Source organism: Gorilla gorilla, chromosome 8 (genome assembly GCF_029281585.2).
Source record: "Gorilla gorilla gorilla isolate KB3781 chromosome 8, NHGRI_mGorGor1-v2.1_pri, whole genome shotgun sequence".
Classification (NCBI taxonomy): Eukaryota; Metazoa; Chordata; class Mammalia; order Primates; family Hominidae; genus Gorilla; species Gorilla gorilla.
The window spans coordinates 35931213-35954900 of NC_073232.2; the positions used below are offsets into that span (position 1 = coordinate 35931213).

The 23688-nt window shown below is 42.2% G+C and overlaps 1 protein-coding gene across 16 annotated transcripts in view; it reads right to left on the minus strand.

Moving 5' to 3' along the window:
• Positions 1-1109: 1109 nt before the first annotated feature.
• Positions 1110-23688, minus strand: part of ANKRD26 (ankyrin repeat domain containing 26) — a 124664-nt gene continuing 102085 nt past the window's right edge. For 5 of the 16 annotated variants that reach the window (XM_055353342.2, XM_055353340.2, XM_063709965.1 and 2 more), the window contains 2 exons: positions 5872-6135; positions 1132-1329 (listed from right to left, as the gene is read on the minus strand). In XM_055353342.2, coding sequence (XP_055209317.2) covers positions 5882-6135 — 254 coding nt within the window. In that variant the 3' untranslated portion in view covers positions 1132-1329; positions 5872-5881. Of the gene's footprint in view, positions 1330-2470; positions 2538-5871; positions 6136-17161; positions 17695-20314; positions 20422-23688 lie in introns of those variants that run through there. The other 11 variants (XM_055353345.2, XM_055353344.2, XM_031015467.3 and 8 more) reach the window with 8 other exon arrangements.

A 23688-nucleotide genomic window follows, 5' to 3' on the forward strand; every position in this document is an offset into this window, starting at 1 on the left:
AATGCTGCAGTTTTTGTTTATCTACAAATTGTCTTTATTTTGTCTGCATTCATAGAAGGTACGTTCTCTGGAATACTTCTAGGTTGAGAATTCTTTGCTCTCAGCGTTCTGAAGATATCGTTCCACTTCATTCTGGCTTCTATTGTTGCATTTAGAAAAGTGCTATCAGTTCATCGTTATTGTTCTTTGTGGGTGATCAGTCTTTTCTCTCTCACTATTATTAGAATCTCTTTTTCTTTGATATCTGCAGTTTTACTACAATATGTCTAGATTTGAATTTCCTATTTATCCTGTTTTATAGGGCCTCTTGTATCACTAGATTCTAGTTGAAATAAACCAGGGGATTGTGTTACAGGAGACTTGTCTTGAGTTATGCCTTCTCAGCTAGGACATGGTTTTAACTAAAATTGTATGTTAAATTAGGGGAATTGTTTGACTCTTTAACCAGAATGACTTCGCTAATACAATGACAGAAATTTCATAAGTTTCTGAGAATTGAATTTATGTCTACACACAGTTTCTTTTTTTTATTACTTTTTAGAGGTAGAGTCTCTCTCTGTCACTCAGACTGAAGTACGGTGGTGTGATCATAGCTCACTGAAGCCTTGAACTCCTGGGCTCAAGCAATCCTCCCACCTCAGCCTCCTGAGTAGCTGGGACTACAGGCATAAGCCACCTCGCCCAGCTAATTTTTGCTTTTTTTTTTTTTTTGGTATAGTTGAGGTCTCTCTATGTTGCCCAGGCTGGCCTCAAGCAGTCCTCTCATCTCAGCCTTCCAAAGTGCTGGGATAACAGGCATGAGCCACTGTGCCCGGCCCTCTGCACACAGTTTCTAAAGAGGAGCTCTACAGGCCTGGCATCATGGCTCACACCTGTAATCCCAACACTTCGGCAGGCCAAGGCAGATGGATCACCTGAGGTCAGGAGTTCGAGACCAGCCTGGCCAACATGGTGAAACCCCTGCTCTAAAAAATATACAAAAAATAGTCAGGCATGTGGCAGACACCTGTAATTGCAGCTACTCAGGAGGCTGAGGCAGGAGAACTGCTTGAACCCAGGAGGCAGAGGTTGCAGTGAGCCCAGATTGCCCCACTGCACTCCAGTGTGGGCGACAGAGCAAGTATCCGCCTTAAAATAAATAAATAAATAATAAATAAGTAAATAAATAAATAAATGACAACTTACCACAAGGGTTGTTTTAGTAATGTAGGCATTATGTAGGATAAGATTATTGTTGCTTTATCACTCTTACCTCCTGGAAAATTGCATCCTATTCCCACAATTGCAACCTCACCTTTTTTTTCCATGTTTGATTAATCTGATTGGCAGCTAAAAAAAATAAATAAAAGAACAAAAGATCAGGAAAATAAAATCTCTTTCTCAGATTAAGAAACCAATGGGGGCTTGGTTAAATTACTCAACTTATACATCACATTCTTGTTAGAACTAACAATTCCTCACCTGGCATTCTTTGCACCTCTTGTATCAGCACATCTTGTAATTTTTTTCTTTTTTTTTGAGACAGAGTCTCATTTTGTCACTCAGGCTAGAGTGCAGTGGGGTGATCTCGGCTCACTGCAACCTCCACCTCCCAGGTTCAAGCGATTCTCCTGCCTCAGCCTCTGGAGTAGCTGGGATTACAGGTGCCCACCACCATGCCTGGCTAATTTTTGTATTTTTAGTAGAGATGGGGTTTTGCCATATTGGCCAGGCTGGTCTCGAACTCCTGACCTCAGGTGATCTGCAGGCCTCAGTCTCCCAAACTGCTGGGATTACAGGCCTGAGCCACCGCATCCAACCATATCTTGTATGTTTCCAAGGATGTTTGCACAGCAAACATAGGAATAATGTCTTCCTCTAGGTCAGAGGATAGATTTGTTTGTTGTACAATGATAATGACTTTCTGGAAGGGAGGGGGTTTTGTTTGTAGCACTTCATATTTTGTAGCACTTCAATATTTTTTTTTAATTGAGGTTTCTTAAGCTTAAGGCTTCTTAGCCGTCACACAAGCTCACTGTGTGTGCAAAGGACTTTCTCGTGGCACAGCAGCCAGCATGGGCTTCATGTGCACGTTCATTCTCCTTGGTCCCCCACACTCCTTCCAAGTCTCACTGCACAAAACAGAGCAGCCAGATGGAAGGTGCACCTGCCATGTGTTGGTCACAGCCAAGGAACCTCACATGTAAGAAATCCACTGTTTTCAGAGGACTACTAACACACCTGCCCATCACAGCATCCGTGATAATGCGGCAGGCTCACCTTTAGACGATGAGTAGGGAAAGCTCAGTTCCTTCAGTGTCTGGCAGTTTGACATTTATCAAACCGTCTCTACCCCCGGAAACTTCGATGCTTCAAGCAATAGATTTAGAAATTTACTTAATACCTATTCCGTTATTATAACCTGAGTTAATAATACTTCCCATTTGAAGGTATACTTCAAATTATTTATAAATAGCCATTGCTTGCTTACCCAGGACCAGAACTTTTTGTGCATCCCAAAGAAAACAGATCCCATTTCTTTACTATCCGTGTATTCCCTAGGAGTAAAGTGGGTCAAATGGAGAAAAGATCAGGTGAATGTATATCTTTATCTGCATGTCTAAAATTGTATTAAAGTCTCAAAAAAGTGTTTGGAGCCAACTGGTGGATTATAACTTTCATCTATTTGAATCGAAATTAGTTCAAGTCATGGAGCCAGGGATAAACCTTTTTATATCGGCTTCTCAGGGATTTGTGGGCCACAGACTCAGAAGATATAATATTTTCTCTTTTCTTCAGAGCATAATGATATTTTGTTACATTTTGTAGCATACACACACAAAAGGATAAAATACAGATAAAAATATGCATTTTGCACAGGCAAAAGGCACTGTACTAATGCACATTTATAATGCATCTCTTACAACTCAGGGATGTAAACTAAGGATTGATTGCCTTGTATACAATGTTAGGCTAAATTGAGACAGAGACACAAGTCCATTTTGGTCCTCTCATTAAGCACCTGACTTAATACAGGATTCACTTCAGCCAAGGCAGGTGCATTACTTTTTCCAGCTGCCTGCAGAAGGCCCTGACAAACTATACCTTCAGGGCAAAGGAGAAAGCCCGCTACTGCCCTGCAGAATGTGCCCTGCCCTACTTCTGAACGCCCTAACACTAATCCCATGTTGCATAATCAGATATTATGGCTACTTGAGAGGAGACCAAAAACAAAACAAAACAAACAACAACAAAAAAAAAACAGGCTCCCAAATTCCCCAGGAATAAAGCTTTGAATGCTTCTTTTGACTTTGCAAAGCTATCTCTACAGTTCTATGCATGCCTGAATAAGACCTGTAATTATTTTAGCAACCATCCTTTCTCTACACTGCTGCCTTGTCATGATCGCAAACCATTCTGAGCAATTAAACCTAGAATAATTTTGCAAAGGTAAACGAGCATCTAAAGTGTTTGGAGGCAGGGTGCAGTGGCTCATGTCTGTAATCCCAGCACTTTGGGAGGCCGAGGTGGGTGGATCACCTGACGTCAGGAGTGATCCACCCACCTGCCTGGCCAACATGGTGAAACCCTGTCTCTAGTAAAAAATACAAAAATTAGTCAGGCATGGTGGCACGTGCCTGTAGTCCCAGCTACTGGGGAGGCTGAGCTAGGAGAATCGTTTGAACCCGGGAGGCAGAGGTTGCAGTGAGCCAAGATCATGCCACTGCACTGCAGCCTAGGTGACAGAGTGAGACCCTATCTCAAAAAAATAATAGTAAAATAAAAGAAAATGTTTGGCTTATAGAAATTTGCTGTGGCCCATGTTTTGAGTTGCTGGTCATTATTCAATCTGGTCATCACTTTCTGGTATCTCCCAATTACAAGCCCCAGCCAAGAGGTGCATCCTCCCTCCTACTTGCAGAATCTGAAAATCATGGCCTGTTTCACCCTCTGCCTGGTCCTGTCTGGTATCCCTGGGATCCACGCCCTGATGGAAATGTAATGCTCTGGCCCCCTGGGCATGTATGCGCAAGCCACATGCACAAAGACTCTACTTATGAACAGCAACACAGTTACAATGCGGCTGCAACACAGTAATCACCATTGGACAGAAATAAACATTTTATATCTGCTTCTCAGAGTTCTAGATTCCATCTAAGTGGATTCATAAGTGTTGAGGCCTTAGGGATATAAACTGATAACATACCCTCCTGTTTCAGTCCTACACCAATTTAGAAATAAAACCAAAAGGGCCGGGCGCGATGGCTCACGCCTGTAATCCCAGCACTTTGGGAAGCCGAGGCGGGCGGATCACGAGGTCAGGAGATCGAGACCATCTTGCCTAACACAGTGAAACCCCATCTCTACTAAAAATACAAAAAATTAGCCAGCATGGTGGCAGCCCCTGCAGTCCCAGCTACTCCGGAGGCTGAGGCAGGAGAATGGTGTGAACCCGGGAGGCGGAGCTTGCAGTGAGCCGAGATCGCGCCACTGCACTCCAGCCAGGCGACAGAGCGAGACTCCATCTCAAAAAAAAAAAAAAGAAAGAAAAAGAAAAAGAAATAAAACCAAAAGGTCAGGTCAATATCCAAAGATGCTATTCCTGGTAAAGGATATCAAGCCAAATGTGACCTGATGCCTAAACCAAAAAAGACTTTGCTAGTATTTTCTCCTAGTCTTGACTTTGGAAACTGAACAAAGAGAAGGCTGGTCCACAGAACAGACACTTACCCAGCATATTAGGACACATGGGACTGACTGACTGTTGTATTTAGGGCCCTTGATTGAGGGGGTGCTAAACCTGACAAAACGGTAAGGTATAGGTTTGGATTTAAAGCATCAGATAGTTTTCTTAGACACACCCATCATGCTAGTCCTTTTATTACTCTGAGGAACATGGTTTCTAAAGCAGGTGGGATTTATGACAGATATAGTTGCTCCTATGTCAAGTAAGGCAATGGAGAGCTCACGTTATGATTATATTAATCTTTCCCAATTTGTCAAGGTAGAATACTGGGAGAGGCGAAACCCTTTAACTTCCTCAGAGTGCCCCTAGTCTTCCTGAGTTGTATCCTCCTGCTGTGGCTTCCACTTCCACCTAAAGCAGTCCTGTTTAAGGTGGCTTGGTCTTTTACAATAGTAACAGGCTGAGGGAAGAGTCCTCAGACCGAGAGGGCTTTTCATTATTCTGAGGCTAACAGGTTTGAGAAGTTAATTGCTTTAACTACAAATGCATAACTCTGGCAGTCTTTTTTTTTTTCCTTTATCATAGCACAGGATAATTGGTCAGCTAAGTTAACTAGTTCCTTAGTTCTGACCATGGCCCAATTTGTTATGTGGTGTTTTACAAAAGTGGCTAAATCATCATCTGGTCTGTTTTGAAAGTTTGCATTTAATAAGCGCCATTTTTATTGTTTTCAAGGCAATCAGCTGACATCCCACAATATTGTCTCAAAGTTTTATCAACACATGAAAAATAATCTCAAACTAATTCCTTTGGGTTCTGGTGGCATTGCTGGATTTTATTCCAATCCACAAACCTTTGGAATGCTGAAGGAATTATAATTAACAGAGCAGTGGCTCATGCCTTGGCATCTTTGAGCCTGTCTTCTGAACTTTTGGGGACTTGTCATCCTATTGGACCTTTGGAAATTGACTCTGCTAAATGGTCTGACCACTGTGCTTTTTCCAGCCATTCCTTAGCTTTAGCATCCAAAACCAACATGTGGAACAGCTGGTAAGGGTCTGAATGACATGGGCCATATGACGAGTGACCTGACAATGAGCTCAAATTCTTGGGCAAATCTTTATGGGAGTCAGGAAATTCTTTAACTTTGCCTCCTAGCTCAGCCTTTGACCAGGTTTGAAAGACCATCAGTGGGGTTTCCCTACCTGTTACTGGTCATTCCCTATATGGTGTGATCATGAGAGATGTTCCTACAGGTTCTCCCTTTTCCACTTCTTCCAGATGACAGCCTGCCAGGGAGACTGTTGTGAAATCATCAGGAGACAGAGTTGTAGAAGTAGACCACCCTGTTGCCTTCTGTTGAGTGAGTAGCAGACAAGGAGAGGAAGATGGTAGGCTAGAGCGTGCAGGCAGAGGAAACAGATCTGGTCCAGGAAGTTCAGAGAGGTCGGAGTAAGCTGGGGATGTACCTGGAGGTGGGGGAAGAACCAAGGGGGATGTAAGCAATTCTGAAGATTTCTTTAAGAGAGATAAAGCACTGGAGAGTTATCAGTTAGTATCTCTAAGTTGTTTGTTGGCCTCCTGTAAGGAGGTGAGGCAGTCTTCCCCCTTTTTGCTACCTCTCTAGGTACCACTGAAAGTAGCTCTCCCGTTCTGGCTGTTGAGTTTTTGTGCATGCATTTTCCATCCTAGTTCCCAGGTACACTAATTTGGGCATCTCAGATGATCCCCATCTAGGCCACTGTTAAGTTAGAACCTCTGTGGTTATAATGGGCCACTGTCACAGGTATTGACTATCTGGGGCCGATGTTGCACGGGTGGTAAAAAATACTTACCAAAATGGTTGCAGATTTTTAAAAGGCAGATTTATTAGACAAAGTAGGGAAATGTGTTTCAAAAAAGCAACAGGCAAGTCAGCAAAAGAGGAGCTAACTGCAAGGAGACAAAGGCTTCCTGAGGATTTTATAGGATGGTCTTTGTGCTGTGTGCTGAAGAGGGCTGTGTGCAATATTGATAACAGCAAGGTTGCAGTGAGCTAACTTACGCGTTCTTTTTGATTAGTCAAGATGTCTGGTGATAGCTGGGTGCAGGAAGATTGTGACTTATTTGCGCAGTAGGGCTGTGTGTCCTGGACCACGAGAAAAAGGCAGATTTATGGCTTATTTGGTTTTTGTTCTTGCTTTCTCCTACTCCCACCAGCCTGACTTCTTATCCCTAATTAGAACTCAACATCCACTTGACTAAATATTTGAATGATTTACCATAAGTATTTTGCACATACCAAGCGGGAGTTTCTAAGGGTGGAACTTCATGTTCTGCAGCTGCAGAGGCTTAAGCCAACTTAGAGGCCTTGTTCCCCAGAATTTAGAGTTTTCCTTTGAATTTAACCAATTCAAGGAGTGTGTCAGACCCAATGGGTGCTGCTTGTGGACCTAGCTTTCCAGGGCAATTACTCCCTGAACTAGTTTGGTCCACTCATGTTGCGGCTACCTGAATTTGTGTGGCAGGGGCTCAAGGCGCAGGAGGGGCCGACCTGTTGGGTGAGATTAGACCCTAATTATGTTCCTCTGAAGAAAAAACCTAATCAGAGCCACTGGATCTCTTAGGAATCAGTCCTCCCAGACATCCTCATGTAATTCTCAGGAAATAGTCACCCATGTTTTTGTCTGGCTCAGTGAATCTTTATTTTAACATAAGACAACCTAGACAACATGGCAGAAGAAGCAGTCAGATATGTGTTTGTCTCAGGTGAGCAGAGAGATGACTTTGATTTCTGTCCTCTGTTCTGCACCTGTGAATATAAGTAATCAATTTACATTGCCAGAGTGAATTCAAGAGAACTGTTTTAGGGTAAAGATCTTGGGCCCCAAAGGTGATTTTCTTCTGGGCAAACTGTGAGGGAGCTAAGTAGCCTTTTATCTTTGCAGCCATCTTATTTACAAACCAAATAGGAGGCGGGTTGGTGTGACCCAGTTCTCTGCTTGACTTTTTTTTCCTTTTTGCTTGGTGAGTTTGGGGTTCCAAATTTATTTTCCTTTCATATTCCCCCAGCTTCCTTTTCATACTTAAAATCATTTTGAGAAAGCATTTTAAAAAGAAATGAGTCTCTAGTCTCAGGATTTTTCTTTTATGAGCTGGTCCCTTGTACCTAGGATGTTTTATTCCTAGAAGTTAAGGTTCCATGGTGCTAGAAAGGCTCATTCTTAGGTGGTCTTGTCTCATGGAGATTTAAAAAAAAAAAAACAGGAGAAGGAAAGAAGAAAAAAAGAAGAACAATATGTATGTGGAGCTAGGCCAGATTTGTAGCAACATAAGGGAAAGTAAACCTGGAAGTTGGTTCAGGCTATGCTACTGCCTCCTCAGTTAGAGCACTTCTTTGGGCAACCATTACTCTAGACTTCTCAGTTGCACATTGTCTTAGTTGCAAGCACATACCATTACAACAACCTAAGTAAAAAACAGGACAGAACACAAATTATTATTATGATTCCTATTATGAGCAATAGCTTCTGCCACCAAGTTCCCCAGGATCCAAACAAACCACTCAACTAGTCGATTCGTAAGGGCTTTGGATCTGACAGGTTGGTTATCTGGGTTTTTATGTCAGTCATAAGTCAGGTTTTGTCATTTGATTCCTCTAAGATATAAATCCAACATTCAGTTTTGATTGTGGCAAAGGTTCCACCTTGGGCTGCAGTGAGCATATCTAACGCCATACAATTTTGCAGCATGGTTTTTCTTATACGTGAGTCCTCATTGTTTAGCAAAGAGAGAGCCATGCAACTATCATTTAGGGCCTTTTGCATATTATTTGTTAAGGCCTCTATATGCCATAGAACATCCTTAATATCTATTTGTGGTATAAAGATAGAAGCAGAGTAATCACACCATTGGAATACAGAATGTGTCCAATGAGACTGTAAATGAAAAAGGTCTGCTGGTTTGGCAGAGTCTGAATTACTCATCCTTGTGCCCAAGCATAACCTAGGGAACATTGTCCTAACCATCCTGGGGGTAACTGAGGCCATAAATTAGCGCTATGTAGCCAGTATGTCCTATTTGGAGCTAGCTAATAAATACCATGTTGCTGTACCCAATTCGTGGTATGCTAGCCAGTGTCTTGTAGTAATAATATGGTCACAATGTTCTCCAAGTATCCACCACATGTCTCCTGCACTGTTGGTCTGGGTCTTTAATGTGGTTTCTTGGTTCCCAGCATAAAGGAGCATTTTTAGCTGAGTTGGCCAAATGAAAGGGTAAGACAGATCAACCCATCCCAAATTTGCATTATCCCATTTTGAAAATGGGCAGATACCTTGGGTGTGGTTATCACCCACTCTTTTCACTGGATGGGGGGATACTTAGGTAAGTGCTAGTGAGCTGGTCCTTTCCTCTGAAAAGCTTTTCCCATGTGCCTTTCTCCTAAGAGTCTTTTCAATGGGCTAATTATATGTATTGTCCTTTCTTATGCCAGCACTAAGGACACCAGACCATTTCTGTGATGTAATACATTTTGGTGTTATAGCTAGTCCTGACCTCAGAAGGGAGATACCCATCATGACAGGCTGGAGCCACTGGAAATAGGCATGGTTGGCATATTCAGCAGGCATCTTTTTGGAATCTGTGTGTATAATCCTGAGCCACTGTAGAAACAGGTTTATTTCATGGGCTACAGCAGACGGCAGTGGCAAGAAGGCAAGAAGGCGTAGGAAAAGAGCATAAATAGATGCAGCGTTGTGAGATTCATTTTAACTACTGCAAAGACACTAAATCAGATAAACCAGGTGCTGGGTTCTCCATAAGACAGCAATTGCCAGTATCCCTAGGATAATCATCATAATGGCTATTACACAATAAACACAGGTATTCTTTTGTACACAGGCATGGGTGGGCCAGTGTCTTGGGTTAAAGCTGTCAACAACAGCTGTTATCTGCTTCTAGTCCCAAGTCAAAGGTTGATATTGTTTAGTGAACTGGAGGCAAAGATCCTTGGCTGGAATCACTGTTCACTCAGGAGGATGTGCCTTTTTAAGATGAGACATGTAAATCCATAAGTCTATACCCCCTAATTGTGCAGCACATGAATTAGTCAATACTACCTGGTATGGACCCTTCCAGCGGGGATTAAGGGAGTCCTTTACCAAAGACTTTCTCTTTTGTAAGAGACAAAGTCTCTAGGCTACAGATTATGACCAGAAACCTCATCTTCAGGGAGGACACTGTAAAAAGAATCCTTTACCAAAACTTGGCTTTTCATAAGGTGATGAATTAGTCCTTTACAATATATTGCAATATATCTCCCTGGAGAAAAGTTGGGTTGGTTATTTGGGTTCCTGACACATGGGCCTTCCCATTATAATTGTATAAGGGTATAGTTGATGTTTCACAAAATGGTGGATCAGAGTGTAAGGAGTGCCAGGAGGAGTTCTAGGCCAGGACAGGTGAAAAGCCCCTATGAACTTAGCCAATTGTGTTTTAATTGTACCATTGGTCCTTTCCACCAGCCCTGAAGACTGAGGGTGGTAGGCACAATGGAAATGTTGAAGTACGAGGAAAATTTTACAAATAATTTGAAAAACCTGGCCAGTAAAATGAGTTCCCCTATCACTGTGAAGTTCAGAGGGGACTTCACAGAGTGGAATCATTTTTTCACATAGGATTTTTCCAACTGCCATCGCTGTTGCTTGCCTGCAGGAAAAAGCTTCAACCAGTGGGAAGACACGTAGATAGTTACTAAAACACACTTTTAAACTGGAGATAATGGCAGCTGAATACAATCAAGCTGCCATACCTCAGAAGGTCTAGCCAGAAGGGGAAAATGATCCTGGGCCCCATGGAGGGGCTTTCCTGGGTTATCTTTGGGAGAGAGAACACATGGAGAGTAAATATTTTGTGGCACCATGAATGATAGTTTCCAGTAATATTGTTTACACCAGGATTACATTTTCTCTGGATTCCAGTGGGTCAGATTATTAACATATTCCACAAGAGGCATCTGACATCCCATTGGAATAATGGGTTTATTATTAGGTTCACATCATATTTCACTTTCCAGGGACTGGTATCCCCCTTTCTGTTTCCAAGTAGATTTCCCTCTCATTTGGGCTATGCTCTGGGTTTTCTTCAACATGTTTTTAAGTGTTTCAGGTTTTATGACCATTCCCCAGATTGGAGCTGGTGGCTTAAATTCTGCTCTTTTAGCTGTAGCATCAGCAGATTGGTTACCCTGCTTTCAGTGGTGTCCAACTTAGAGTGACCTGGAATTTTTATAATTGTCAAAAGTTTCTGTTTTTGAATGACTTCTAACAGCTCTGATACTTCTTGTCCATTTTTTATGGGTCACCCCAAGGAGGTTAAATATCCTCTCTCCTTCTGTAGCATCCCAAAGTCATGAGCAACACCAAGTGCAGAGCAGCTGTCAGTGCAATACTTTCAACAGCCTTGTCTTTTGCCAGTTGAAAAGCTTGGGTCAGGGACAAGGTAATTTATAGATTCAATGCCATCCCCATCAAGCTACCAATGACTTTCTTCACAGAATTGGAAAAAACTAATTTAAAGTTTATATGGAACCAAAAAAGAGCCCTCATTGCCAAGTCAATCCTAAGCCAAAAGAACAAAGCTGGAGGCATCACGCTACCTGACTTCAAACTATACTACAAGGCTACAGTAACCAAAACAGCATGGTACTGGTACCAAAACAGAGATATAGACCAATGGAACAGAACAGAGCCCTCAGAAATAATGCCACATATCTACAACTATCTGATCTTTGACAAACCTGACAAAAACAAGAAATGGGGAAAGGATTCCATATTTAATAAATGGTGCTGGGAAAACTGGTTAGCCATATGTAGAAAGCTGAAACTGGATCCCCTCCTTACACCTTATACTAAAATTAATCCAAGATGGAATAAAGACTTAAATGTTAAACCTAAAACCATAAAAACCCTAGAAGAAAACCTAGGCAATAGCATTCAGGACGTAGGCATGGGCAAAGACTTCATGTCTAAAACACCAAAAGCAGTGTCAACAAAAGCGAAAATTGACAAATGGGATCTAATTAAACTAAAGAGCTTCTGCACAGCAAAAGAAACTACCATCAGAGTGAACAGGCAACCTACAGAATGGGAGAAAATTTTTGCAATCTACCCATCTGACAAAGGGCTAATATCCAGAATCTACAATGAACTCAAACAAATTTACAAGAAAAAAACAAACAACCCCATCAATAAGTGGGTGAAGGATATGAACAGACACTTCTCAAAAGAAGACATTTATGCAGCCAAAAAACACATGAAAAAATGCTCATCATCACTGGCCATCAGAGAAATGCAAATCAAAACCACAATGAGATACCATCTCACACCAGTTAGAATGGCGATTATTAAAAAGTCAGGAAACAACAGGTGCTGGAGAGGATGTGGAGAAATAGGAACACTTTTACACTGTTGGTGGGACTATAAACTAGTTCAACCATTGTGGAAGTCAATGTGGCGATTCCTCAGGGATCTAGAACTAGAAACACCATTTGACCCAGCCATCCCATTACTGGGTATATACCCAAAGGATTATAAATCATGCTGCTATAGAGACACATGCATATGTATGTTTATTGCAGCACTATTCACAATAGCAAAGACTTGGAACCAACCCAAATGTCCAATAATGATAGACTGGATTAAGAAAATGTGGCACATATACACCATGGAATACTATGCAGCCATAAAAAATGATGAGTTCATGTCCTTTGGAGGGACATGGATGAAGCTGGAAACCATCATTCTCAGCAAACTATTGCAAGGACAAAAAACCAAACACTGCATGTTCTCACTCATAGGTGAGAATTGAACAATGAGAACACATGGACACAGGAAGGGGAACATCACACACCGGGGCCTGTTGTGGGGTGGGGGTACAGGGGATGGATAGCATTAGGAGATATACCTAATGTTAAATGACGAGTTAATGGGTGCAGCACACCAACATGGCACATGTATACATATGTAACAAACCTGCACGTTATGCACATGTACCCTAAAACTTAAAGTATTCGGCCACTTGAGGTGATCTGGCTTGGGGAAGAGAACCAGCTTCAATTACCTCTAATAAGGAAACCACAGCATAGCCTGTTCTAACATTTCCACCCTCTCCTCTTAAATCAGACCCATCTGTATACCAGTCTATCTCAGCATTATCCAGTGGCATCTCCTCTAGGCCTGTCCTGGGGGTGAGAAGTTAGTCATCAGAACAGTCATGAGGGGTTTTGTCAGAAGGGCCCAGGAACAGAGTAGCAGGATTTAGACTATTACAGTGGGATGAGGTAATATTTGGAGATGATAAAAGCAAATCTTCATAGAAAATTAATCTATTGACAGACACATATTAAGTATGATGAGAGTTTAAAGGGTCTCAAGAGAATGCGGTACATAAATGGAAAGGGAAGAACACGTAATAATATCTTCAACAGACTTCTACAGAATGGAAGTGCCTGATACAGCTCTCACACAGTGAGGTAAGGCCACAAGGTCTAGCTGTTGGCTATAATACCCTATAGTTATCTGGTGATCACTAGGTTTCTGGTCAGTAGCCCAGGTGCCATTTCTCCACTTTTGTGTATGAATAGGGAGAAAGGCAATTTGTAGTTAGGGTGCCCTAAGCCTGGGGCATTTTGAAACTTTCCTTTATTTGTTGCACGGCTGATTGTCCCTCTGGAGTAAACATGATGGGATCAGACTGTTCATTTTTTAGGTATGCATACAGGGGTTGAGACATAAGGGTGAAATCTGGTGTGCAGTTCCTACAATAGCCAGCCAGCCCCAAAAACCCTCTATGTTGTTTCTTAGTGATGGACACTGGGAAAGCTAAAATTTCTCTCACTCTACTAGGGTTAATACTCAGTTCTTTGATGGAGATAATATGCCCCCAAATTCTTAACTTGGGGTGAGCACAGCTGAAGTTTATCTTGGGACACTTTGTCTCTTACTGGCTTATAGTTTGAGTAAATATGAAATATATTCCTGAGAGGAAGAGAGTGTGTCTGACCCAAAGAGAATGCCATCCACTTATTGGATAAGCATAGAGCCTCAGGGAAAAATTGAGTCCTCTAAATCACACTTTAATATTTCAGAAAAATAAGTGGGACTTTCCACGCACCCTTGAGGCATTACAGTCCATGTATATCGTGTAGATTGCCATTCTCTTCAGGTGAAGGCAAACAAATATTGGCTGTGTGGATCTACAGGAATACTAAAGAAGGCACTGCAGATGCACAACTGAGAAATGCTGGCTGGGAGTGGGTACAGCTGATAGAAGGGTATGTGAGTGTCTAAATATTATGCTATTGTTTACTGCTCTCAAATCCTGTATAAATCTCCATACTCAAGCCGGGCATGATGGCTCACACCTATAGACCCAGCATTTGGGAAGGCCAAGGTAGGAAGATCACTTGAGCTCAGGAGTTCAAGACCAGCCTAGGCAATATAGTGAGACCTCTTCTCAAAAAAAAAAAAAAAAACAACGTATCTTCTCCTGTTCGTTTTTATCTTCTCCTGTTTGTTTTTTCTACAAAGAATATGGTGGTGGGGAAGGGGAGTGTTGCAGGGGATGGTACAGGAAATAATGAGGACACAGCCCCCTTTTGAGATAATCTTGTATGATAGGGACAATTCCATCTATGGCTTCCTTTCTGAAAGGATATTAATATTGGGCAAGAGACTTTTTTTTCTGTTTATCCCAACATCTATTGGAGTGGCTGAGAATATTTTTTCTAAGTCTGTCTTTGACTTGGACCATAAGTGGGTGAGGATGACCTTAAGCAAATGTTCCCCTTTTGGGGTTAATATGAATTTTGGGGGGACTAAAGGGAATCATACAGTTCCCTGCCTTTTATTCCATTTTTCTCTTTTCTCCTCTAACATTTTCTTGGCTGTCTCTAGTTCATTTTCTCAGTCACAAGATGATGTTTTAACATTACTAAATCATGGCACATTGTCAAGACTTTTTAAAATTTGTTATTTTTGGTCTCCTGGCTCCAATTCCAAAAAGATTCACCTTTGATGAAAAAGACTTATGGGCATTAAGGATGTTGAGAAGATTGCAGCCCAAAAGATTGACAGGGTTCCCAGGACATATTAGGAACATGTGAGACCTACCAAGTGGGTCACATTTAGAGCCCTGGGAAGAGTAAATTATTTATGCTTCACAACTCAACCTTTGACCAGGGTTGACAGACAATTGCTGGGGTTCCCCTACCTGTTACTGATTGTTCCCTAAATGGGCAATCATGAGGGGTGTCCTTGCAGGGTCCCCCTTTTCCCATCTTCCTGATGAGAGGCTGCCATGGGGGCTGTCATGGAATCATCAGGAGGTAGGGTCTTGGAGGTTAGACCTCCTGCTGCCTTCTGTTGAATGAGCAGCAGATGAGGAGGAGGGGAAGATGGTAGCCTGGAGCATGCAAGAGAAGGAAGGAACAGATCTTGTCCAGGAAGTTCAGAGGAGGCGGGGTAAAATGGGGGTGTAAATGGAGGTGAAGGAAGCACCAAGGGGGAAGTAAGCAATTCTGAAGATTTCTTTAAGAGTGATCAAGTGCTAGAGAGTTCTCGGTTAGCATATCTAAGTTGTTGTTGGCCTCCTGTAAGGAAGTGAGGTAGTCTTCCCCCATTTTGCTACTCTCTAGGTACCATTGAAAGTAGCTCTCCCATTCTGGCTGTTGAGTTTTTGTGCATGCATTTTCCATCCTAGTTCCCAGGTGCACTAATATGGGCATCTCAGAAGATTCCCTTCTAGGCCATTGTAACTTAGAGTCTGCTTTGGTTATAGTTGTCCACTTGACTAAATATGTGCATGGCAATTCACTAGAAGTATTTTGCAAATACCCAGCCAGAGTTTCCAAGGATGAAACTTATGTTCCACAGCTGTGTGGGGGCTTCGGCGAACTTAGAGGCCTCATTCCTCCTAACTTAGAGTTCTCTTTAAGATTTAACCAAGTGTAGAAAAAAAGGAAAACTAAATTTAACCAAGTTGGGGAGTGTATCACACCCAAAGTGTGCTGCTTGTTGACCTAGATTTTCAGGGCCATTAGTTCTTGAACAAGTTTGGTCCACCCATATCACTGCTACCTGGCACAGTGTCTCAAGGGCTTAAGGTGCAGGAGAGGTCAGTTCCTTATATGCACCTACAAGCTGAGAATAGACCCTAAGTATGTTCTTATAAGGGGGAAACCTAATCCGAGCCATGTCTATGGAGTATTCCTCCCAGACACCCTCACATGATCTCAGACACATGAGAATGTCCAGAAAGACTGAGAGGAGCAAGATGCTCTTCTTGTCTCCAGAGTGGAAATTTCACACTCATAGGCTAGAGGGATTTAGACTTGGTCAAATATGATAGAAGAAAGATAAAAACATACCAAATTAAAAACCTTAACAAAACAAGCAAAAACAGATCAGCAAAATAAACACTGATCACACCAATTATGCTTTCTGAGCACTTTAATTGTAAGGAGAAATGAAGAATAAACTAACGTTTAGTCATTAAAGAGAATTAGCAAGACAAAATCCCAACTCAGCTCCTTACCTAATAATGGGGACCAGGCTAAAGACCACTCTCTGCCTGCGCAGAAGCAGACAAGCTCGACTTCCTTGATGGAAGCCAGCTGAAACTCCCAGGAAAAGGAGTTTTTTTTTTATAGCAAAATAAACCTCAGACCCCCCCCCTCAACTAAACAACAAAATTGGGGAGGTCAGGGATCCCTGGAGGAAGGAGGTCCCAGACCTCAGCAAATCGTCCCATCGTTTAGGGTGATAAACACAGCCCAAGCCAGTACCAAGCACCAATAGGAGAGCTGCTGCAGGCCTGGGCCACCTTCATTCAGGAATCCCTTCATGGTTGCTAGATGTAAATAAAAGAAAATGACCACGGCAACTCTCGGTCATTGTAGGAGGTTTATTTGCCAAAATTAAGGATGTGTGCCCAGGAGACAGGTCTATGCTTTTCTCCAAAGATGATTTTGAGGGCTTCAATATTTAAAAGGGAAAGGGTAGATATTGAAGGAAGGTAATTTTTTTTTTTTTTTTTTGAGACGGAGTTTCACTCTTGTTGCTCAGGCTGGAGTGCAATGGCACGATCTCGGCTCACTGCAACTGCAACCTCTGCCTCCCAGGTTCAAGTGATTCTCCTGCCTTAGCCTCCCGAGTAGCTGAGATTACAGGCATGCGCCACCATGCCCAGCTAATTTTGTATTTTTAGTAAAGACGAGGTTCTCCTTTTTGGTCAGGCTGGTCTCTAACTCCCCACCTCAGGTGATCCACCTGCCTCCCCCTCCCAAAGTGCTGGGATTACGGGTGTGAACCAAAGAAATATTTTTAAAACGTGTCTCAGTAGATAAAAAGACAAAATGGTTGCATCCTTTTGAGCCTTTGATCAGCCTTTCACTGAATACACAATTTTCATGTGTGAGGGAGGTAGAGGAAATAGACACTCATGACTTCATCTGGCTTGCTGAAGACATCAGTACTTTATGCATTTTAACAAAAAATGACATAGACAATAGGGCGGAGGAAGCACTCAGATACGCATTTGTCTCAGGTCAGCAGAGGGATGACTTTGAGTTCTGTCCTTTGTCCTGCACCTGCGAAGATAAGCTATCAATTTACATTGCCAGAGTGAAATTCCACATAACTGTTTTAGGGTAAAGATCTTGGGGCCCACAAAAGAATCTCCTTGTGGGCAAACTGTGAGGGAGGTATGTAACTTTTTTATGTTTGCAGCCATCTTATTTAGGAAGCAAATGGGAGGCAGGATTGCCTGATCCAATTCTTTGCTTTATTTTTCTTTTGGCTTTATGAGTTTGAGGTCCCAAGATTTCTTTTCCTCTTACATTTTCCTCCCATTTTTTCTTTAAAATCTTATGGAGAAAGAATTTTAGAGGTAAATAAGTCTCTGGTTTCAGGTTTTTTTCTTTTTTCTTTTTTGAGCTTGTCCCTTGTCGCCAGGATGTTCAGGTCCCACATTACTTGGAAGGCTTATTCCTAAGGTCATGTTTCATGGAGATAAAATATGATAAGTAAAAAAGAAAGATAAAATACACACACATACACACACACACACAGACAGAGAGAGAGAGAGAAAAAGAGAGAGACTTTCCCAGATTTATAGCAAAATGGAAAGCAAACCTAGAAGCTGGTTCAGGCTATGCTACTGCCTCCTCAATTAGAGCAGTTCTTTGGACAACTATTACTCTAGCCTTTTTGGTTGCATGTTGACTTACTTGCAAGAATATACTATTATAACATTGTAAGCAAAAGCATGGCAGAACACTAATTATTATTATTATTCCTATTATGAGCAATATCTTCTGCCACAAGTTCCCCAGGATCCAAACCAACCACTCAACCAGTCAATTACCAAGGGTTTTAGGTCTGACAGGTTGGTTATCTGGGTTTTCATATCAGCCATAAGTTAAGTTATATTATTTGATGTATCTGGAATATAAATACAACATTGAGTTTTTATGATGGCACGGGTTCCGCTTTGGGCTGCTGTGAGTATATCTAAGGCCATATGGTTTTGCAGCACAGCTTTCCTCATTAGTAAGACTTCATTGTTTAGCAAAGAGATACTCATGTGTCTATCATTTAGGACCTTTTGGGTATAATTTGTTAAGGCCTCTGTATGCCATATAACACGTTCAATAGCTATTTATGGTACAAAGACAGAAGCTAAGCGATCATACCATTGGAATACAGAATGTGTCCAGCAAGACTGTAAGTGAAAAAGCGTTGCTAGTTTGGCAGGGTCTGAATTACTCATCCTTGTGCCCAAGCTTAATCTAGGGAACATCATCTTAACCATCCTGGGGGTAATCAAGGCCATAAGTTAAAGCAACATAGCCAATATGTCCCATTTAATGCTAGCCAATTAATATCTGGTCACTGTACCCAATAGGTGTCATGCCAGTCCTTGTAACATAATAATGTGGTCACAATGCTTTCCAGGTATCCACCCCATATCTCCTGGACTGTTTCACCATTGGCCCTTTGTGTGGTTTCTTTCTTTGCAGCATAAAGGAGCATTCTGGCTGAGTTGGCCTAATAAAGGGGTGGTTCAGTTAAACTAATCACAAATTTTGCAGTATCTCATCTTGAAATTCAGCAGTTACTTGGGGTGTGGTTACCAACTTCTCTATTAGTTGCAGAGAGGGGACTAAGGTGAGGGTTGCTGAGCTGGACCTTTCCTCTGAAAACCTTTTCCCATGTGCCTTGCTCTTAAGTGTATTTTCAATGGGCTAATTATATATATTGTATTTTCTTACACCAGCACTGAGGATACCAGACCATTTCTGTGATGTAATACATTTTTGGTATTCTATCCAGTCCTGACCATAGAAAGGAGATACCCAACATGGAAGGCTGGAGCCACTGGAAAGAGGCATGAGTCTGCATATCCAGGAGGCATCTTTTTATAATCTGTCTGCATAATCCTGAGCCCATTGTAGAAACAGGTTTGTTTCATGGGCCACAGTGGGTGGCAGTGGCAAGGCACAGAGACAGAGGATAAACAGAAACAAGGTTGTGAAATTCATTTTAACTACTAAAAGGATATTAAATCAGACAAGGCTGGTGCCTGGTTCTGCATAACACAGCAATTGCCAGTATCTCTAGGACAATCATTGTAATGGCTATCATACAATAAATATAGGCATTCTTTTGTATACAGGTCTGGGCTGGTGTCTTGGGTTAAAGCTCTCCACAGCAGCTGTCTCCAGTCCTGTGTAAAGATCCTCTAAATTTGTGGATAAAATGTTATGGCTAAAATCAAGCTGCCAAACCTCAAAAGGTCCAGCTAGAAGGGGAAAATGACCCTTGGCCCCATGGAAGGGCTTCCCTGGCTTATTTTGGCAACAAAAAACAGATCAGGAGTAAACCTTTTGTGCCACCAGGAATGACAGTTTCCAATAATATTGTTTACACCAGGATATCATTTTCTCTGGATTCCAATGGGTCTGATGATGAACATATTCCATAAGGGGCATCTGACATCCCATTGGAATAATGGGTTTATTATTAGGTTCACATCATATTTCAGTTTGCAGAGACAGGTATCCCCCTTTCTGTTTCCAAGTAGATTTCCCTCTCATTTGGGCTATGCTCTGGGTTTTCTTCAACATGTTTTTAAGTGTTTCAGGTTTTATGGCCATTCCCCAGATGGGGGCTGGTGGCTCAAATACTGCTCTTTTAGCTGTAGCATCAGCAAATTGGTTACCCTTTCAGTGGTGTCCAATTTAGAGTGACCTGGGATTTTTATAATTGCCAGAAGTTCTGGTTTTAGAATGGTTTCTAACAGCTCTGATGCTTGTTGGTCATTTTTTATGGGTTGCCCTGAGAAGGTTAAATATCTTCTCTCCTTCTGTAGCATCCCAAAGTCATGAGCAAACCCAAATGCAGAGCAGCTGTCAGGGCCTATGTTCACAACCTTGTGAACATAGAGCTCGCCAATTGAAAAGCTCGGGTCAGGGAAATCAACTTGGCTACTTGAGCTGATCTGCCTTGGGGAAGAGGACTGGCTTCAATTACCTCTAATAAGGAAATCACAGCATATTCTGCTCTAACATTTCCATGCTCCCCTCTTAAATCAGACCCATCTGCATACCAGTCTATCTCAGCATTATCCAGTGGCATGAATTGCAGGTCTGTCCTGGAAGTGAGACATTGGTCAGTCATCAGAACATAGTCATGAGGGGTTTCATCAGAAGGTCCCTGGAATAGAGTGGCAGGATTAAGGTAATTACACTGGGATATGATAATATTTGGAGATAAAAGCAAAACTTCACGGAGGTTAACCTATTGACAGGTGTTGAGTTATGATGAGAGTTTAGAAGGGTCTCAAGAGAATGCGGTACACAAACAGGAAGGGAACCCATGATTATTTCTTCAACAGACTTGTATAGAAGGGAAGCGGCTGATGCTCTCATACAGTGAGGCAGCCCTTGAGCTACAGGGTCTGTTGCCATAATAGCCTACAGTTCTCTGATGGTCATGATGTTACATGGTCATTACCCCAGATGCAATTCCTCCACTTTCATATGCTAAAAAAAGGAAGGCAGAGAAAAGAGATCAGACCATTCACTTCATAGGTATGCACAGAAGTTGGGGGGCAAGGGAGAAATATGGTATCCAGTTCCTACAATAGCCAGCCAGCCCTGAAAACCCTTTAAACGTTGATTTTTAGTGATGGTCATGGGGAAAGTTAAACTACGCTCACTTTATCAGGGTTAACGCTCAGTCCTTGGACTCAGATACTATGCCCCCAAATATTTGACTTGGGGTGAACACAGCTGACGTTCATCTTGAGACACCTTGTCCCTTATTGGCTAATTGTGTGAGTAAATATGAAATATCTTCCTGAGGGGAAGAGAGTGTGTCTAACCTAAGGAGAATGTCATCCACGTACTGGATGAGCACTGAGTCCTGGGGAAAAATTGGGTCCTGTAGATCGGCCTTTAATATTTGGGAAAAATAAGTGGGACTTTCTGTGCACCCTTCAGGCATCACAGTCCACGTATATCATGTAGATTGCCATTCTCTCCAGGTGAACGCAAACAACTATTGGGTGTGTGGATCTACAGGAATTCTTGAGAAGGCACTGTAGATGCACAACTGAGAAATACTGACTGGGAGTGGGTACAGCTGATAGAAGGGTATGTGAGTGTCTAAATATTATGATATTGTTTACTGCTCTCAAATTCTGTACAAATCTCCACCCTCAGCCCAGGTATGGTGGTTCATAACTAATCCCAGCACTTTGGGAGATCAAGAAGAGAGAATATCTTGAGACCAGGAGTTTGAAACCAGCCTGGGAAATATAGTGAGAAAAAAAAAGGCCGGGCACAGTGGCTCATGCCTGTAATCCCAGCACTTTGGGAGGCCAAGGCAGGAGGATCACAAGGTCAGGAGATCAAGACCATCCTGGCCAACATGGTGAAAACCCATCTCTACTAAAAATACAAAATTAGCTGGGCGCGGTGGCTCATGCCTGTAATCACAGCTACTCGGGAGGCTGAGGCAGGAGAATCACTTGAACCACGGAGTCAGAGGTTGCAGTGAGCTGAGATCGCGCCACTGCACTCCAGCCTAGCAACAGAGCAAGACTCCATCTCAAGAAAAAAAGTCTTCATTCTCTACCATTTGGTTTTTCTACAGGGAATACAGGGGTGTTGTAGGGCTTGGTACAGGGAATAATGAGATAATCTTGTATGATAGGGACAATTCCATCTATGTCTTACTGTCAAGAAGGATACTATACAATGTTGGGGAGCAGTATCTTTAGGAATATTTTTCCTGTGTCTGTATTTGACTGTGACCATAAGTGGGAGAGGATGGCCTTAACCAAATGTTCCACTTCTGGGGTTACAGGAAAACTGGGGAGGCTAAAGGGAGTTTTACAGCTCCCTGCCTTTTATTTCACTTTTCTCTCTTCTCCGCTAATGTTTCCTTTTTCTGTCTTTAGTTTATTTCCCAGACACAAGATGATGTTTTAACATTACTAGTACTAAACTATGGTACATTGTCAGGATGTTTCTCTAATTTGCTGTTTTGTTTGTTTTGGGTTGTTTTTGTTTTTGTTTTGTTTTGTCTCCTGGCTCATATTCCAAAAAAAATCCACCTTTTGATAAAAAAAAAAAAAAATACGGTCATTATGGATGTTGAGGAGATCGTGGCCCAAAAATTGAAAGGGATCTCAGGGCATATTAGGAACATGTGGGACAGACTGAGTGGGTCACATTTAGGGCCCTTGGTTGGTAGGGCACCAAACCTGACAAACTGTAAGGTTTTGATTTAAAACCTGAGATAGTTTTTCTAGATACACCCATGATGCTAATCTTTTCATTACTCTGAGAAATGGGATTTCTAAACAAGGTGGGATTTATAACAGATATGGCTGCTCCTGTGTCAAGTAAGGATGGTTAATGATTATATTAATCTCTCCCAATTTGTTTTGTCAAGGTAGAATACTAGGAGAGGTGAAACACTTTAACTTCCTCAGAGCACCCCTGGTCTTCCTGAGTTGTATCCTCCTGCTGTGGCTTCCATTTCAGCCTAAAGCAGTCCCGTTTCAAGTGTCCCAGTCTTTTACAGTAGTAACAGGCTGAGGGAAGAGTCCTCTGAGGCGGTTTAACATTTTTCTGAGACTGAGAAGTTTGAGAAGTTAATTGTGTTGGGAGAAAAGCTGAGTGTTGGGAGAGAAGCTGAGGCAGGGCTTGGAACATGTCCGGGGTCCACGGTCTAAAATCCCTCGTGGCCTTTGGAATGTGTCTGGACTTGCTGGCTCCTTGCTTCTAGCACTCCCATTGTCTCAGGTAGCCGTATGTTTTGGAGAAAATGCTAAACCGCCACAGCTGTGGCTTGTTTGCTTGATGCACTGCTTCCTTTCAACCCCCACATCCTCACCACCTGTTTCTTTGTTTGATCACCGATAAACAGCATGGGCTCGCAGAGCTTGGGGCCTTCGCAGCATCCATACTAGCGTCGGCCCCCTGGTCCCACTTTCTCTTGTCTTTTCTCATTTCTTTGACTCCGCTGGACTTCATAGCCCCCACGGCCTGGTGTTGGGTCTGATCACCCCAACAAATTGCTTTAACTGTAGATGCATAACTTGGGCAGTCTTATTTTTTCTTTTTTATCACAGCCCAGGATAACTGGTCAGCTAAGGTAACTAGTTTATTAGTCCTGGCCATGACCCAATTTACTAGGGTGGCTAAATCATCATCTGGTCTGTTTTAAAAGTTAGCATTTAATAATGTATCATTTTTAGTGCTTTCAAAGCAATCAGCTGACATCTTGCAATACTGTTGCAAAGTTTTATTAAAACATGTAAAATGATGTAATCTGATTCTTTTGGGTTCTGGTGGCACTGCTAGATTTTATTCAATCCACAATCCTTTGGAACACTGAGGGAATGACATTTAGCAGACCAGGTGCTCGCTCCCAGGCATCTTTGAGCCTGTCTTCTGGACTTTTGGGGGC